At 46.8% G+C, this 16,466-nt stretch overlaps 1 protein-coding gene and 2 long non-coding RNA genes across 9 annotated transcripts in view; 2 read left to right on the top strand and 1 right to left on the bottom strand.

The window, feature by feature from the left end:
- LOC110597699 (uncharacterized) overlaps positions 1-12,364 on the bottom strand; it is a 20,159-nt gene extending 7,795 nt beyond the window's left edge. For 3 of the 6 annotated variants that reach the window (XR_013439578.1, XR_013439581.1, XR_002483458.3), the window contains exons 1-2: positions 12,226-12,364; positions 11,476-11,713 (exon numbers count right to left, since the gene is read on the bottom strand). This is a non-coding gene — a long non-coding RNA (uncharacterized LOC110597699). Of the gene's footprint in view, positions 1-8,500; positions 8,640-9,956; positions 10,463-11,371; positions 11,714-12,225 lie in introns of those variants that run through there. The other 3 variants (XR_013439580.1, XR_013439579.1, XR_013439577.1) reach the window with 3 other exon arrangements.
- On the top strand, positions 1,610-9,181 carry LOC120886185 (uncharacterized). The gene is made up of 3 exons (XR_005728956.2): positions 1,610-1,783; positions 4,720-4,932; positions 8,757-9,181. It is a non-coding gene; the product is annotated as an uncharacterized LOC120886185 (long non-coding RNA).
- On the top strand, positions 12,329-16,466 carry Ap5s1 (adaptor related protein complex 5 subunit sigma 1). Of its 2 annotated transcripts, none has more exons than XM_005320512.5 (3): positions 12,329-12,629; positions 13,763-13,954; positions 15,371-16,466. In XM_005320512.5, exons 2-3 carry the CDS (start codon positions 13,779-13,781, stop codon positions 15,795-15,797), a joined length of 603 nt encoding a protein of 200 aa, XP_005320569.1. In that variant the 5' UTR covers positions 12,329-12,629; positions 13,763-13,778; the 3' UTR covers positions 15,798-16,466. The 2 variants fall into 2 exon arrangements, with proteins under 2 accessions (XP_005320569.1, XP_077907616.1); XM_078051490.1 differs by having other exon boundaries at positions 12,503-12,629; positions 13,744-13,954.

The raw sequence follows: 16,466 nt of genomic DNA, 5'->3' as shown, positions 1-16,466 counted from the left end.
GAGTGACCCCAGCATGCCTCAAGAACTGTCAATGGGATGGGCTGGAGTTGTGGCTCAGTGGTAGAGCACTTGCCTAGCATGTGTGAGGTACTGGGTTCAATCCTCAGTGCCACATAAAAAAGTGGATGAAATAAAGGTATTGTGTCCATCTACAACTAAATAAAAATTAATGGGAGCCAGGTGCAATGGGGCATGCCTGTAATCCCATCGATTTAGAAGGGAGGATCATAAGTTCAAAGCCAGCCTCCGAAGTTTAGTGAGGTCCTAAGTAATTCAGTGAAATCCTGTCTAAAAATAAAAAAGGCTGGGATGTGGTTCAGTGGTTAAACACCCCTTGGTTCAATCCCTGGTATCAACAAAAAAATTGTCCATGGGGCTGGGTGTGGTGGTACACACCTGAAATCCTGGCTACGGCAGAGGCAGGAGGATCACATGTTTAAGAGCAGCTTCAGCAATTTAGTGAGGCCCTTTCTCAAAAAGGGCTGGGGATGTAGCTCTGGTAAAGCACCCCTAAGTTCAATTCCCAGTAAGGAGGAAATAAAAAGAAATCGTCAGCAAGACCAGGTACAGTGACATACCTGTAATCCCAGTGACTTCAGAGGTGGAGGTAGGATTGCCAAACTCGAGGCCAATCTGGGCAACTAAGTGAGACCCTGTCTCAAAATGAAAAGCTGAGAGCTCTGGGCATCGTCATACTGAGACTTGCTTGCTCCTCCCTACCCCCTGGTTTCATAGGAAGGCAGCTGGACGCAGGTCGCATAGCAGATAAGCAGAGCAGGCATTCCAGCTTGCCCAGGATTCTCACCCTTCACCTCTCACCTTGGTCCTAGCAGCCAATGGGGCTGGAGGGCTGACCTGACCTGTCACTTGTGAATGTCCTCTTCCTGCATTATCCAGATCGGGATACCTGAACAGGAAGGAGCATGGACCCAATATCTACAGCCCCCAGGCCTGTGCCAGGTGCTGATGTCTGTGGCCACTTCTGTCCCCCTGAGCCACCATCAGAGTCATAGCGGCAGTCATGAGACACTTAGTAATATGCAAACGCTTTGAGACTTATAGCCTCTTCAGCCTCCCTGGAGGACATTTAGCTCATTTTGCCAGAGAGGTGGGAGGTAGCCTCAGAGAGACACTTAGTCAAGTCAGGAGAAAAAGTCCCCCAAGAGAAGCCCAAAGTGGGTTCTGGCATCCTCCTTGAGGGAGGCAGGGACCTGGATCTGGGCAAAGGGCGCTGTGGGTTTGCCTCTTGGCTTTTGACTCAGGCCAGGACCTGCTTCCTATGGAAACTTCAGGACACCAGGAAGAGTGCCCCATCTCCCTTCCCCCATCAGGGAAGCTTTAACTTTCTTCCTGGATGCTCTTAAAGAGAAACAGATCAGGCAGGGAGGCTGTTTAAAATCCTGGGCTGCCAGCCAGTTTTGAAGATTGTTTTGCTGGGGCCAGGGCGGGGCAGGAATTCCAGCCTGCCAGGAGCCCAGGAGCAGCCACGTGCTGTGCATTCACATGGTTAAAGAGCTGTGTGGAGTTGGGCACTAGCACAGGGAGCTGGGCGGTGCTGGCCCAGACAAGGCAGCAGGCACCAGTCGGGTCTAGGGGGGGTGGGCATGGGGAAAAGAATTTCCATCTGATTCATGGTCTGAGCTGCACACTCAGTCACTTTTTTTTGCAATGACAATGTTTAAGGACACTTTTTTTTTTTTTAAAGGAAAAATATCCAGCATTTCCTCAAAATCACACATTATCAGCATAGACTCTGGACCTGAAGAACCAATCACCACGTGGGGTAAGGTTATTTCTAGCATTTTAGGAGGTCCCTCATGTTCTTCCCATGACTCCCACTCCATAGGTAATTCCTATTGTGACCTCTATCATGGTAGTTTGGTTTAATGAAATCATAGAGTTAGTACTCTTCTGATTTTTCATTTGGCCTAATGATTTTGATGTTCGTCATGTTCTCATTTAGTGAGAATTTGTTGCTGAGTAAGTAGTTCATGATATGGATATGTATCCTTTAATTGGATTAATTCATTCTACTCTTTTTTCTTTTGTATTTATTTATTTATGGGGCTGGGGATCCAACCCAGGGTCTCACACATGCTGGATAAAAGTGCTCTACCAACTGAACTATATCCCAAGACCTCTTCTGTTTTGAAATTTTTTTTTAAAAAAATTAAAGTATAGCTTGATGTAGTGGCATGTACCTGTAGTCCAAGCTACTCAGGAGGCTGAGGTGGAAGGATTTATTGAGCCCAGTGTTTCAAGGCTGGCCTGGGCAACATAGACATATCTCAAAGAAAAAAAGCAAATACAAAAAAAAAGGAGGAGGAGGAGGAGAAAGAGAATAGGGAGGAGAAGGAGGAGGAAACACACATACACACAAACACACACACACACACACACACACACACACACACACACACTCCCTGTCTTTTGCCATGTGATGCCCAGCACTGCCTCCAGACTTTGCTAATAAGAAGACTACCACCAGATGTGGCCACTGACCTTGGACCAGAACCATGAACAAAATAAACAAACAAAAAAAAAGAAATAAAAAAAATTAGCTGGGCACAGTGGCACACTCCATAATCAGTAATCACAGTGATTTGGGAGGCTGAGGCAGGACAATGGGCAGTTTGAGGCTACCCTTGGCAACTTAGGGAGACTTTGTTACAAAATGAAAAATAAAAAGAGTTGAAATGTAGCTCAGAGGTAGAGAACATCTAGGTTCAATTCCCAGTACTGGGGAAAAAAAAGTGATTAATATGTAGTAAAATTCACCCTTTTGAGCATATAGTTCTGAGATTTGTTTTTGTATTTTTTTTTTTGTTGTTTGGCAGTGGGGATTAAACCCAGAGGTGATTTACCACTGAGCTACATCTGCAGTCCTTTTTATTTGATTTTGAAACAAGATTTTGCTAAGTTGCTTAGAGCTTTTGCTAAATTGCTGAGGCTGGCCTCAAACTTGTGATCCTCTTGCCTCAGCCTCCTGAGTCACAGGGATTACAGGTGTGTGCCACTGTGCCCAGATAGTTCTGTAAGTTTTGACCAGTGCATACAGTTCTGTATTCACTACCACAATCAGGACATGCAGAACACAGTGGGGCACTCCTGTAATCCCAGCAATTTGGGTGGCTGAGGCAGAAGGATCCTTGGCAACTTAGTGAGGATCCTTGTCTCAAAACTAAAAGTAAAAAGGACTGCAGATGTAGCTCAGTGGTAAAGCACTGGTAGAATGCCCCAGTACTGGGGGGAGGAAAAAGAAAAGATATGGAACACATTCATCCTATTGGAAATTGAAAATAGTGCTGGGAGCATACCAAGAAGTACAAGCTGTTCAGTTCCACACAGTTCTCCAAGGTCCTTACACCAACTCACCTTCCCACTAACAATTTCTAAGAGTCTTGTTCCACATTCTTGTCAAAATTGGCAAATTGTAGCTGGGCACAGTGGTACATGCCTATAATCCCAGCGACCTGGGAGGCTGAGGTAGGATGATCACAAGTTCAAAGCCAGCCTCAGCAACTTAGTAAGGCTCTAAGCAACTTAGCAAGACCCTGTTTCAAAATAAAAAATTAAAATGGGCTGGGAATGTGGCTCAGTGGTTAAATGTTCCTGGTTTCAATCCCTGGTACCAAAATTTTTTAAAAACAAATTTTAAAAAGAACAAAAAAATTTTAAAAATTGGCAAATTATAATTTCTATCTCTTAACAGAGAATGTGAATTCTGTATATAGCAAAGAACTCTGGCAAATGTTGAGTGCTGAACCCATATACTATCATTTGGCCTCAGCAGGTGTTTGAGTGATGCAGATTCAGTCTTTTTCTGACTCCTATATTGAAAAATGAGACAATATTTGCCTTAGTCTTGATTTTTTTTTTTTTTAAGATACTGAGGATGGAATCCAAGGGTACTCTACTCTGAGTGACATTCCAAGCCCCCTTTTTATTTTTTTAAGACAGGGTCTCACTAAATTTCTGAAGTTAGCCACAAATTTGCAATCCTCCTGCCTCAGCCTCTCTAGTAACTGGGATTACAGGCCTATGCCACCATGACTTGCTTTGATTTTTTTCTGTCAATTCAGATTCTTTAAACATCAGTGATTTAAGCCGAACATGGTAGTACATGCCTGGAATCCCAGGTGCTCAGGAGGCTGAGGCAGGAGGATGGTGGGTTCAAAGCCAGCCTCAGCAAAAGTGAGGCACTAAGCAACTCCATGAGTCCCTGTCTCTAAATAAAATATAAAATAGGGCTGGGGATGTAGCTCAGGGGTTGAGTGCCCCTGAGCTCAATCTCTAGTACCAAAAAACAAAAGCAAAGACAGACAAACAAAAACACCCGAATCAGTGATTTAGCCAGGTGTGGTGGCACATGCCTATAATCCCAGCAACTTGGAAGGCTGAGAGGATCACAAGTTCAAAGCCAGCTTCATCCATTTAGCAAGGCCCTAAGCAATTTAGTGAGATCCTGTAGCTAAATAAAATTTTAAAAGGGCTGGGGATGTGGCTCAGTATGGTTTTTTTTTTTTTTTTCAAAAAAATTTTTTTTCCAACAAAAAGGAGAAAAAAATCAGTGACTCTCTATACAGTTAATTAGCTCTGTGTTAACTGGCTTGAGTCCTCTGTTGACAACAGCCCATGACAATCTAGAAAGCATGATTTCTATAAGGTCTTCAACCCTGATCCCTGAAATTGAACAGAAGGACATCCTTCTTTCCACAGGCAATAAAGCTGTTGGTGTGGTGCAAAAAGAAGTTTAGATGGGAAGGTCCATAGACACGTAGAATCTGGAATTAATCAGGAAAAGACAATTGAGTAATGATGGAGAAGTGGCTGCTTTGCAGCTGTCAAAGTCATGCCTGGAGAGAATGTTGGATGATGTGAGAGTATTCACAATGTAGTGCTCAAAGAAGACAGTTGATTATGGGACAGAAGGTAAGAATCATCCCCACCCTCCCCACACAGGAGTCTGTGTGGCTGCCAAGGAGTGTAGGGAGGGTGGCCCCAGCCCCACCCCACCCGCATTGGCATGTACCCCCCAAGGGGGGTGACCACAGCTGCCAGGCTCTGAGTCAGTGGGGCCTGGGGCAGCGGGGAGGGAAAGGGGCCTCACGTGGCTGGGCCCACACTGCCTCGTGGAGCCTCTGGCTTTCAGCCCTACAGGAAGCGTGGCTGTTTGAAAGGACGAATCACACATAGCCTAGTCCTCCTGGGGCCCAGCCAAGGCCACTTCCCTGAAAGGAGGGATGCATGGGGGAGGAGGGGTGTTCCTGTGTTGAAAATGGGAGTACCAGGAAAGAAGGCCATCCAATCCAATCCTGGAGTGGAAGGCAGCTCCCAGGGTTGAGTTGTAGAGAATTAGCTGAGTTGGGGTTGGGGAAGGGTTAATGACTTTACAGAGATCTGTGGGAAGAGGGACTGAGTCAGATCTTGTGGTATCCATGACCGGATATGGGAGAAGGAGACACACAGGGGAAGTGCAAGGGGCAGGCTGAAATCTATTGATATGTACACGTCCCACGATGCCACGTGCAATATCAGGAAAGTTACTTAATCTCACTGGGCCCCTACTTCCTCATCTGTAAAATGGGGATAATAAAGACTGTATTTCAAAGGGTTGCAAACTGGATCTAATTGTTTGGTGTAAGTAAAGCACTCAGAACAAGGCCTGCCACAGGAGAGTCTGCTACAGCTGTTACTACACACGAAGGGCCAGTGTAGAAAGTAAAAGGAGATCGGGATGGTTAAAAGGAACAGCCTAATTAATTTAATTAAAGGGGCTGTTGTGGAGGGTCCCTCCCCTTCCTGCACATGAACAGGTCCCTGGGTATGGGTTATAGGAGAAAGCCCACTACAGTGTGCAGCGGCAGGCAGCGGGGGCTCCAGTCTGGGTAGAAGCTATGGATGGATGTTTGGGGGAGACAGAGGATGGGAAAACTTGTGAGAGAACTGTAGGAGGCTCTTAGCACAGGGTGATGCCAACTCTGAGATGGCTCAGGGAGGTGGGGTAGAGGAAGGCACAAGTCTTGTCTGACTTTTGGGCAGCCAAAATCCACCCAATATTCAGCCTGTCTTGATTCTCAAAGAAGCACATCCCCTCCTCCTCTTAGTTTCTCATAGTTTCTGCCTTGCTCTTTGAGAAATGCTAGTCACCTTTAACATGGAGTCAGTCAAAAAGTCTACTGCCTGGCCAGCACGATAGCGCACTTGTAGTCCCAGTGGCTCAGAAGGCTGAGACGGAGGATGGCAAGTTCAAAGCCAGCTTCAGCAACAGCAAGGCACTAAGCAACTCAATGAAACCCTGTCTCTAAATAAAATAGAAAATAGGGCTGGGGATGTGGCTCAATGGCCAAGTGCCAGGGTGCAACCCCTAGTACCAGAATACAAAAAAAAGAAAGAAAAAGAACTAACAGGGCTGCCAGGTGGGGGTGCACACCTGTAATTGCAGCAACTCAGGAAGCCAAGGCAGGAGGATCACAAGTTCAAAACTAGTCCCACCAACTTGGCAAAGCCCCTAGGCAACTTAGTAAGACCCTGTCTCAAGATAAAAAATAAAAAGGGCTAGGGATGTGGCTCAGTGATTAAGCACCCTTGGGTTCAATCCCCAGTACCAAAACAAACCAAAAAATCAAAATAAAAGATAAAAAAGGGTGGGAGATGTAACTCAGTGGTAAAAGTACCCTTGGGTTCAATTCTCAATACTAGGAAAAAAAAAGGAGGGACTAGAAATGAGCCAACTCGGGGCTGGGGATGTGGCTCAAGCGGTAGCATGCGTGCAGCCTGGGTTCGATCCTCAGCACCACATACAAACAAAGATGTTGTGTCCGCCAAAAACTAAAAAAAAAAAAAAAAAAAAAAGAATTAAAAAGTTCTCTCCCTCTCTCTCTCTTTAAAAAAAAAAGAAAAAGAAAAAGAAAAAAAAAAAAAGAAAGAAAGAAATGAGCCTACTGGACCTGGAAGTTGGTTCTGATGTCTGGGAAAGGCAGCAGAGATTATCAAGCCTGACTGTCTATCAGCTAATCAGGACCCAGCTTGAGTAGATGAAGAGTAGAATTCATTTTCCCAATTGAGTCAATTCAGTCCCTGCATAGGTATCCTAGCAGCTCAGTATGATTCAAATAGGAAAGCCCCAGGCCACCTGCAGGTCTCACCCCTACGTGGGTGTAGGGCAGTGGAGTGCGGGAATAAAGGGGTTGGGGGGAAGGGCGGGGCTTGAGGCAATTCCCCAACTCAGAGAACCACTGAGAGAGTAGGGCTAGGTAAGGGGGCATCTAAGTTGTGAGTGCCTCTGCTCACTGTCAAGAGAGGGAAGGGCCCCAGACGGGTTGTTTCCTTCAAGCTCCTCTTGATTTTCAGCATGCTTTATTAAATTGTACTTTTGTTCCTTCTCACCTTCTCTGTCACATACGTACCTGATCCTGTATACTGGCTTTGCCTCAGATTCTAGGCTAACCACTCTAAAAGGAACCTATAGCCCACTGCTACAACCCTCAGTCTCCACTGTGTTGTCCTCAGGACGGGTCTTGTAACCCCAGGACTCCCAGCCTGTATCCTGCCCCTGTCCCCTGCTTCTGAGCTGCTACCAGACCCAGAAAAGCCCACCTGTCTTTCTAATGCTAATCAATGCCCTTATCTGCCTCTGGATTAAGGGTTGTCAACATGTACTGATCTATTGAGTACCCATTAAGACCAGTGGCTTCATTACATAAATATGTGTGCTCAGCAAGAAGACTGTGGCACCTCTGGGGCCCATGTTCCTTCCTGCCTTACTATCCTCAGCATAGTGGGTTTTTTATGTTATTTTATTTTTTATTACTGGTGATTGAACTTAGGGGCACTAGACCACTTAGACACATCTCTAGCCCTATTTGTGTATTTTATTTAGAGACAGGGACTCACTGAGTTGCTTAGTGCCTCACCATTGCTGAGGCTGGCTTTGAACTCACAATCCTCCTGTCTCAGCCTCCTAAACCACTGGGATTACAGGTGTGTGCCACCATGCCCTGCAGCACAGTGTTTTTGACTTCAGGGGCCACAAGTTGACTGTGTGCTACAAAAGGTCAAGGAATGGTATCATATGAACTGGGTGTGATAGGGCATGCATATAATTCCAGGTACTCAGGAAGCTGAGGCAGGAAGATAGAAAGTTCAAGGTCATCCTTATCAATTTAGCAAGATTCTGCAACTTATCAAGACCCTGTTTCCAAAAAATAATAAATTTAAATAAATAAAAATAAGGCTGAAGATGCAGTTCAGTGGTAGACAGTCCCTGGTTCAATGCCTCATACTACCATATAAAAAAACCCAAAACAAAACAAACAACCCACCCCACACAAAACTATATTCCTTCCTTATCTGGAAAATTCTGGGAGGCATTTCTGACTGACCTCTGGTTCACTTTGGGTTTGCTCTGACCTACTCCTCTTGTCCAAAATTCCCTTCCTGCCAGGTGCAGCTTCTGAACTCCTTCCTACCTCTTCAGAAAGCCCAGTTCAGATGTTACCTTTGAGTAATATTCCCAGACTGCTCCTCTAGGTTCTTCCCATTCTTGAGCCTCTTGGACCTCTCTGCCTCTGTTTTATCTGTTCCACCTGTCTGCCCAGAGCCTGCCCTGGAAACTCTTGAGTACCCAGATGATATACCTAGCAGAAAGAGCAAATGAGCACATGAATGAATAAAATGTATGTCTTCCTTTTATTTCAGACCATGACTATCTTTTGCAATCTTGGTCAAATTCTTCCTTGGTCTCTCTTCTGCAGGCTGGCTGCTGTGGGAAGCAGAATTCATGCCTTAAAATAAATGCTTTCCACTGGGCACTCTGCTGTGTGATGGGGGCCACATCAAGGAGCCATTTAATCATCTGCTAAATGAGAGGCTATACTTAAAAGTTTCTTTTCATTGTGCTGGAGATGCTCTTGCCCAGCATGCTCTATCCCCAGTACATGGAAAAAATAAATTCGTATTTTAAATCTCCACTATTCCTAACTCAAGCCTGCATTCTCCTGATGCAGAGGAAGGATTCTATCAGACTTCAAAGAAGATATTTTAGTGAAATTGTCACCATCTATGAGTCATATAAAAATGAGGACTGTATCAGGGAAGTGGACCTGCATCCCTAAACTGGCTGAAATTTTCATTTTTACTGAAGTTTCTGTTGAATTAAATATATGGGAAAGTGTTCATATCTTAAGTGTCCAATTTGGTTAATATTTGCAAGGTGAATGTGCCAATATAATCATCACCCAGATTGAGGCACAGAATGTGACTGTCTCCCAAAGCTCCCTCACATCCCTCCAGTCATTATCTCTCAAGGATAACTGCCATTCTGACTCGTAACTGTGCAGAACAATTTGCTTAGATTTGTACACTTTTTTCCCTTTATCTTTTTTCTTTTGTGTGTGTTGCTGGTGATTAAACCCAAGGGCCTTCACCACTGAGTTACATCCCAGCCACCCACTTTTTTTTTTTTTTTTTTTTTGCTTTGAGACAGAGTCTTGCTAAGTTGCTGAGCCTCTATCTTGCCATCCTTCTGCCTCGGTCTCCCAAAGTGCTGGGATTAGGGTTGTATGCCACCATGCCTGGCCAATTTATACCCTTTCTGCTAAAGAAATCACATGGGGTCTACTTTTTTTTTTAATACCAGTAATTGATCCCAGGGCCCTTTACCACGGATGGAGTCATATCCTCAGTCCTTTTTATTTATTTATTTATTCATTTATTTATTTTGAGACAAGAGTCTTGTTAAGTTGCTAAGGGCCTTGCTAAATTGCTAAGGTTGGCCTCAAACTTGTGATCCTCCTGCGTTAGCCTTCCAAGCTGCTGGGATTATAGGCATGCAGCATGGCACCTGGCTTGTGTCTACATTTTTGTGACTAGTTTTTTTTCACTCAACATGTCTGTGAGGTTATCCATATGTATATCAGTAGTTTTATTTCATTGTCATATAGTATTCTACCAAACAAGAATACACATGTAATTTATTCATTTCATAACTGACAAGTATTTGGATAGTTTCCAGCTTGAAACAATTAAGAATAAAGCTACTGAGAACATTTCACATGTCTTTTGGTGACTAATGACTCCCAGTTCACCCAGGTATGTATCAAGAGTAGAACTGCTAGATCACAAAGCAGTGTAGTTGGCTGAGTAAGTATTGCTGGCTGGGTAGATATTTCCATGGTGCCCAAGTGTATCCTGAAGTGTGTCCTGGATATACAAGAGGCCAGCGGCCAAGAAGGGCTCTCCTATAAGCAGCCCTCAGCAAAACCATCAGGTGAGACTTCCCTCTCTGCTGCTTTCCACCCCCATGGCCACTCCCCAGCAGGCTGAGGAAACCCTCCATGATATCACTCCTCTGGGTTCTCCACAGTCCTTCAGAATAGTGGTTCAGGCCAGCCTGTCTCCTCCATGAACCCTATACAAGGTCAGTCCTGTAGTGATCTGCAACTTGGTGTAGACTCACTGCCTAAGGAGTAGACAAAAGTCAGAAACCTGTGTTCCAGATGTTAGGTGGGCCCCCAAATAAAGCCCTCTGCCAGTTCATTGCTGTAATCAGCTGGCAAACATGAGGCCTGACTGAGAGTGATAAGAACTGAGGACCAGGAACTCAGCCAACATCACTCCCCATCACTCACCACCTCAGTGGGCCTATCCCTCCACTTACAAATACATTTAAGTGTTATACCTGTGGTCAAAATGCTAACATACCTTAGCCTTAGGCAGCACCACTCCCCAGGGTCCTAGGCCAAAGGGCCCAGAGTGTACTTTCTTAGGGGATTCTGACTCCAGGACCCCTGCTTGGGCCACTCTTTTTTTTTTTATCTTTCTTTTTTTTTTTTGGTACCAGGGATTGAACTTGGGGGCACTCAACCATTGAGCCACCTCCCCAGCCCTATTTTGTATTTTATTTAGAGACAGGGTCTCACTAAGTTGCTTAGCAAGCAGCAGTTTTGTTTTTTTTTTAATATTTATTTCTTAGTTTTCGGTGGACACAACATCTTTGTTTGTATTTGGTGCTGAGGATTGAACCCCGGCCGCACGCATGCCAGGCGAGCACGCTACCGCTTGAGCCACATCCCCAGCCCCGCACTCAGCAGTTTCTGAGGCTGGCTTTGAACTAGAGATCCTCCTGCCTCAGCCTCCAAAGCTGCTAGGATTATAGGGGTCTGCTACTGCACCTGGCCCTTCATTTCTTATCACAGGAAGGCTGTTCAGGTCCCTTCAGTCCTGCCTTGTGCCTTCTCCTGGAAAGTGAAGATGGAAGCCACAACCCAGGTATACCCCAAGGGAGCAGGTGTACACTACTGCTGCTGGGAGACCTTCATAATGGTTCAAGAGGCCAATGGGCAGTCTGAGAAGGAAGCTTTCCCCAAAGTTTGAGTCTGAGTATATTTGGAAGAGGGAGGGGAGGTGATTCCAGAGTAAGGGAATCTACAGCCAGTATAGAGGGGCTCTGCAGCATAGAACACTGGGACATACCTGGGGAGGCTCAAGCCGTTCACTTGCCAAGAAGTGAAGGAGTATACACCTTCAGTTGCGGGGAACAGTGCAGGGCAGACGATAAGGCCCAGGCAGACCCCAAATATTTCTGGGCCATGTCTCTAGGTTGAGGTCTTTACAAGGCTCTGGAGGCTGGCACCTGACAGTGCCCATTTCAAGTTTAATGTATAAATCTCTTCATGATGGCCTCCTTCCAAGGAGTCAAGCAGGGATCCTGCTGGAGGTGGGACATGAAAAGAAAAAAAAAAAAAATGGTCAGCCCTACTAAGCGCTGGCCCCTGCTGTCATTATATTATGGGATTTCACTGGGGCTCAGCGGAAGTTGATCTGCCAGGAACACGCAGCTGTGACAGGACTGGGATCAAAGTTCAAATCTTTCTATGCCAAACTCAGCCCTAGTCTTAGCCAGCTGAGGGAACCCTATATATAGGCAAAATTGCCTATATAGACCTATTTCCCTGCAAATTCATAATTTTTCAGGGCCTTTGATCCTCACACAATGGTCAGTCTAGGAAGTAAACCAGCCACCTCGAGGCCCTGAGGCGTAGCCACGAGCCGCACTAGGTTGGCAGGCAGCCAGGAAGCCTGCACTCCGCGCTCGGGCTACTCTCCGCCTCCTGGGAAAGCACGCGCACTGGTGGCCGTCGGGGCGACGCGCCCCCTCGCGGCCGCCCGGGTCGGTGGCCAGGGGCGGGGCTAGGTCAGGGCTTCCAGCCTGGCAGCACATACCCGCACGGCTTCCACGAAGAACTCAGATCCCCGAGTGGAGAACAGTGAAGCCCGCTAGCGCCCCGGGCCTGAGTGTCGGAAAGTACCTGGAACCCAGAGCAACGCACGCTACGCAAGGGCCCCGCCTACTCCGACCGGCGGCGCTCTTGCGCGTGCCTGCCGCCGGCGTGCGCAGGCGCCCATGAATCGTGACGCCGCCATTGCTTGCCCACTGCCGTGTTGGGCTCCCATTTCGAAGTCCGCCGCCCGGAGGGAAGGCTGAATGCTACGCCTCGATAACAGCGTCCTAGTGCTGTAGGGGCAGCACGTTCAGAACTGAAAACCCTCTCAACGCCAGGCTGATCGGAATAGGAAACTACAATTCCCAAAGTGCATTGCACCGCAGGGTTGCGGGAAGTAGTGACGTAAGGCTCCTCGGCCGCTACCATTATTCTGGTGGGGGGCTGGGGGACGCGGGCTGATGACGCGCTCTGATTGCCTCTGGCGGGTCACCGGAGGTCAGCGCTAGGGAATAAGGGTTCGGGTCTCCAAGTGCCTTCGGGATATATACAATTCCAGCCCTCAAACTGACTTTCTATTTAGCCTTAAGGTTGGCTACCTGATGACTGTACCCGTTGCCTTTCAACCCTCAGGCCAGGCACTGAACTAAGGAGATATTATTATTATTATTACTTATTTTGAAATAATCAACTCCCGTATACTTTTGTTTGCTTTGGTACTGGGGATTTAACCCAGCGGCGCTCTACCACTGAGTTACAGCCCCAGCCCTTTTTATTTTTTATTTTGATAGGGTCCCCCTAAATTGCTGAGGTTGGCCTTGACTTTGTGATCCTCTTGTCTCAGCCTCCTGAGTTGCTGGGATTATAGGTGTGTGCCACCTCACACAGTTTCCAGTATATTCATTGATAAGACTAGCCAGTCTTCACATCTTTTATCCCCTTTATCATTTCTTCTTTTCTCCGTATACCTATTCTGCCACACACACCCCCCTCCCGATTTGATTTAGTTGCATTTGGTGCCTCTTTACCTCTGTACTTAAAGGTATGTCTCTATGTATTTTTTTTTTCCTGAAAACAGGGACATATTCCTACATTCAAAACCAGGTAACATTGACCAAGACCATCTTCTAACCTTAAATGTTTCCAGTTGTCCTAGTAATTCCCTATGTGGAAATTGTCTTTTTCCTGGCCTAGGATCCAGTTCAGGAGCCCATGTTGCATTTAGCTGTCAGGTTTCTTTAGTTTTCTTCAGTCTAGAGTGGCTCCTCAGGTTTTCCTGGACTCTTGAGACCTTGACTTTTTTGGAGATTCTTGGCCAGTTGTTTTGAAGAACTAGGTTTAGGGTGTCTGTGATTTCTTCACCACTAGATTCTCTAACTAGGCATCACAGAGGCTGGGGTGGGTGTTGGCTGGGTGAGGGGGGTTCAGTGTCCATCCACATTGGCCTCTGGACCTACCCCAGTTGCTGCTGGGCCACACCCACAGGTGCTTCCCAAGCTGGGGTTTCACTCTCACCCAGGTCTTTGGCTTTTCTGTAGCACCCACCATAGAGCCATGGTACACGCCTTCCTCATCCACACCTTGAGGGCCCCAAATGTGGAGGACACAGGCCTTTGTCGAGTGCTGTACTCCTGTGTCTTTGGTGCTGAGAAGTCAACTGATGATCCTCGACCACATGGTGCAGAGAGGGATAGGCTTCTCCGCAAGGAGCAGATTTTGGCGGTAGCCAGGTAACTACAGTCCAACTCCAGGTTTCATTGAGCACGCGGCTAATTGTGATAGGCGCTCTGGGGGCATGCAGCAACACAGGAGGACTAAGAAGCAGGGAGGATATCTTGGAGTAGTTTTTCCCAGAGTCTTCCACAGGTGTTAATAGTGTTAATATGAAAGAGGGTTGAAGAGGGCTGGGGATTGTAGCTCAGCCATAGAGCATTTGCCTGCCATGCTCAAAGCCCTGACTTCAAACCTCATCACTGCAAGAAAAGTTTAAGGAAATAATGTTAATGGTTTTGTAATCATTATTATAGTGAGCACTTATCGAGTCTGTATGTGCTAAGCATTCATGTTTTGAGCATTTCACATTTATTATTAATTCATTTAATTGTCATAATAGTTTTTTGAGGTAGCTACAGTTATCCCCACCTTACATACAATGTGAAATGAGGTGCACAGTGTTTAAGGAACTTAACCTGCCAGGATTATACAGCTAGAAAGTAACACAGCTGAGATTGGAGTGTAGGCAAGCAGACCACAGTGCAGATTCAACACACTTTGTAGTGCAAGACTTCTCAGGGCCTTTATTGTGCTGTAGGCTTTCTGAATCTCTAAGAAAGAAAGAATATGTATACCCCAGCCATCTTTATACTAAGGTCCTCCTGAATGTTTGGATTCAGACCACAATTTGGAAAACACTGTTCCAAAGAGGCTATCCTTGAACCTTCCCATCCCAGAGTTTTTCCCCTCTGCATTCTGGGTAGGAAATTGCTACTCTGGGCAACTTTTACTGATTCCTGCCCGCCTCTTGTTCTTGACTTCCCCTCCCTCCCTGTAGCATAGAAAACCAAACAGATATCTTCACTATTTTATTATTTTGATGCTAGGATTGAACCTAGGCCCTTGCACATGTTAAGCACATACTTTGCCACTTAGATATACCCCAGCCCCAACAAATGCTTTAAAACCAGGCTGTGCATGACTCAAATTAGAAGGCAATTTAGGAAGGATCACAGGGAGTTTTCAATGGAAAGATGGAAAACTTTATTTTTACTTGGAGAAGGTTGCAGGATGGGATGAAGGTAGAGAGGTTGGGTAGCCCAGGTTGGGCCATGGCATTTATTTTCCTTAGCAAGGCCTCTATGAAGCAGGTGGGACAGCCTCTTCTTCCCCTGGGGCCCTTTTTTAGCTGAAAAAGCTGTTTTTAGAACCTGCCTTCTCTTGGCCACATGTAGTAAAGTGATCTAGGGCCCAGAGGCCAGGCCTGGATTCCAAGATGAGGTCATACTTTCTTGCTCTGTGGCACTGGAGAGGTCACTTAGTCTCTCTGAACCTCAGTTTCCTCACTTGAGATATGGGGGTAATGGTAGCTCCCAGAGTAGTCATGAGGATGACAGAAGTTGGGCCTCACCAGACCTGTCACTTCTTCCCAGGCAAGTGGAGTCAATGTGCCAGCTGCAGCAGCAAGCATCTGGCCGACCCCCAACGGACCTGCAGTCTCCATCCTCAGACGAGCCTGTGCCCCTGCAGGAGGCTCCACGAGGTGCTTTCCGCCTGGCAGCAGGAGACCCTTTCCAGGAGCCAAGAACTGTGGTGTGGTTGGGAGCGCTCTCGTTGGGCTTTGCCCTGGTGCTGGATGCCCATGAGAACCTGCTGCTGGCCGAGAGTACCATCCGGCTTCTGGCCCGCCTCCTCCTGGACCACCTCCGCCTGTTGACCCCTGGCTCCAGCCTCCTGCTGCGAGCTGACCGCATTGAAGGCATCCTTACCCGCTTTCTGCCCCATGGTCAGCTGCTTTTCCTCAATGACCACTTTGTCCAGGGTATGGAGAAGGAATTCAATGCTGCCTGGCCCCGCTGACCCCTCACTGGAATGGGGCTCACTGAGGGGACAGGGAAGGAATATAGAGATTCCACACATAGCCAGGGGAAGCTTGGCATTTGCCTCCTGCCTGACCTGTTTCTTGCTCTGATGTGCTGCCATATCCAGAACACATGGATGGGACAAGCTGGCAGCAAGGGGACCAGTGTGAGGGTAGAAGTGGGACTGTGTCTATTCTCAGGTCACCAGAATCACAGAACATCCTGAACCTAGAACTGCCGTTGTGTTATTTACTCAGACCACTGCATTATGTATGTCCGACCTGACCTAGACTCTGCCTTCCTAAAGCCCCACTAGCCACTAGTGCTGGGGGATTAGGGGGCGCTGCCTAAAATAGCACACCTTCTCCTTCCAAAGCCTCAGTCATTGCAGACTCCCATCATGGTGGGGGTGGTTAGGCCCACAACCTGGCAGGCCCTGGCCCCTACCTTTGCAAATACTTAAGCAACATCATTGGAGATTTTGTTAGCAAGGGCCTCCTCTCAGCTAGCTCCACCTCAGTTCAGAAACACTGTTCAGCAGGGCATCCTGTAGCTCTTTGTGTGCCAAGCCCTAGCCGATCAGGTAGGGTTAAGATGCAGCATTTGGGAAGTCTGCGCTGGTTGACCTTGTCTTTCTCATTTTGTATTAAAAGTGCTGGTTGTGTGA

This window comes from Ictidomys tridecemlineatus, chromosome 5, assembly GCF_052094955.1.
Source record: "Ictidomys tridecemlineatus isolate mIctTri1 chromosome 5, mIctTri1.hap1, whole genome shotgun sequence".
Lineage (NCBI taxonomy): Eukaryota > Metazoa > Chordata > Mammalia > Rodentia > Sciuridae > Ictidomys > Ictidomys tridecemlineatus.
Note: the sequence above shows the minus strand (reverse complement) of the source record. Positions and strands in the feature narration are given on the sequence as shown.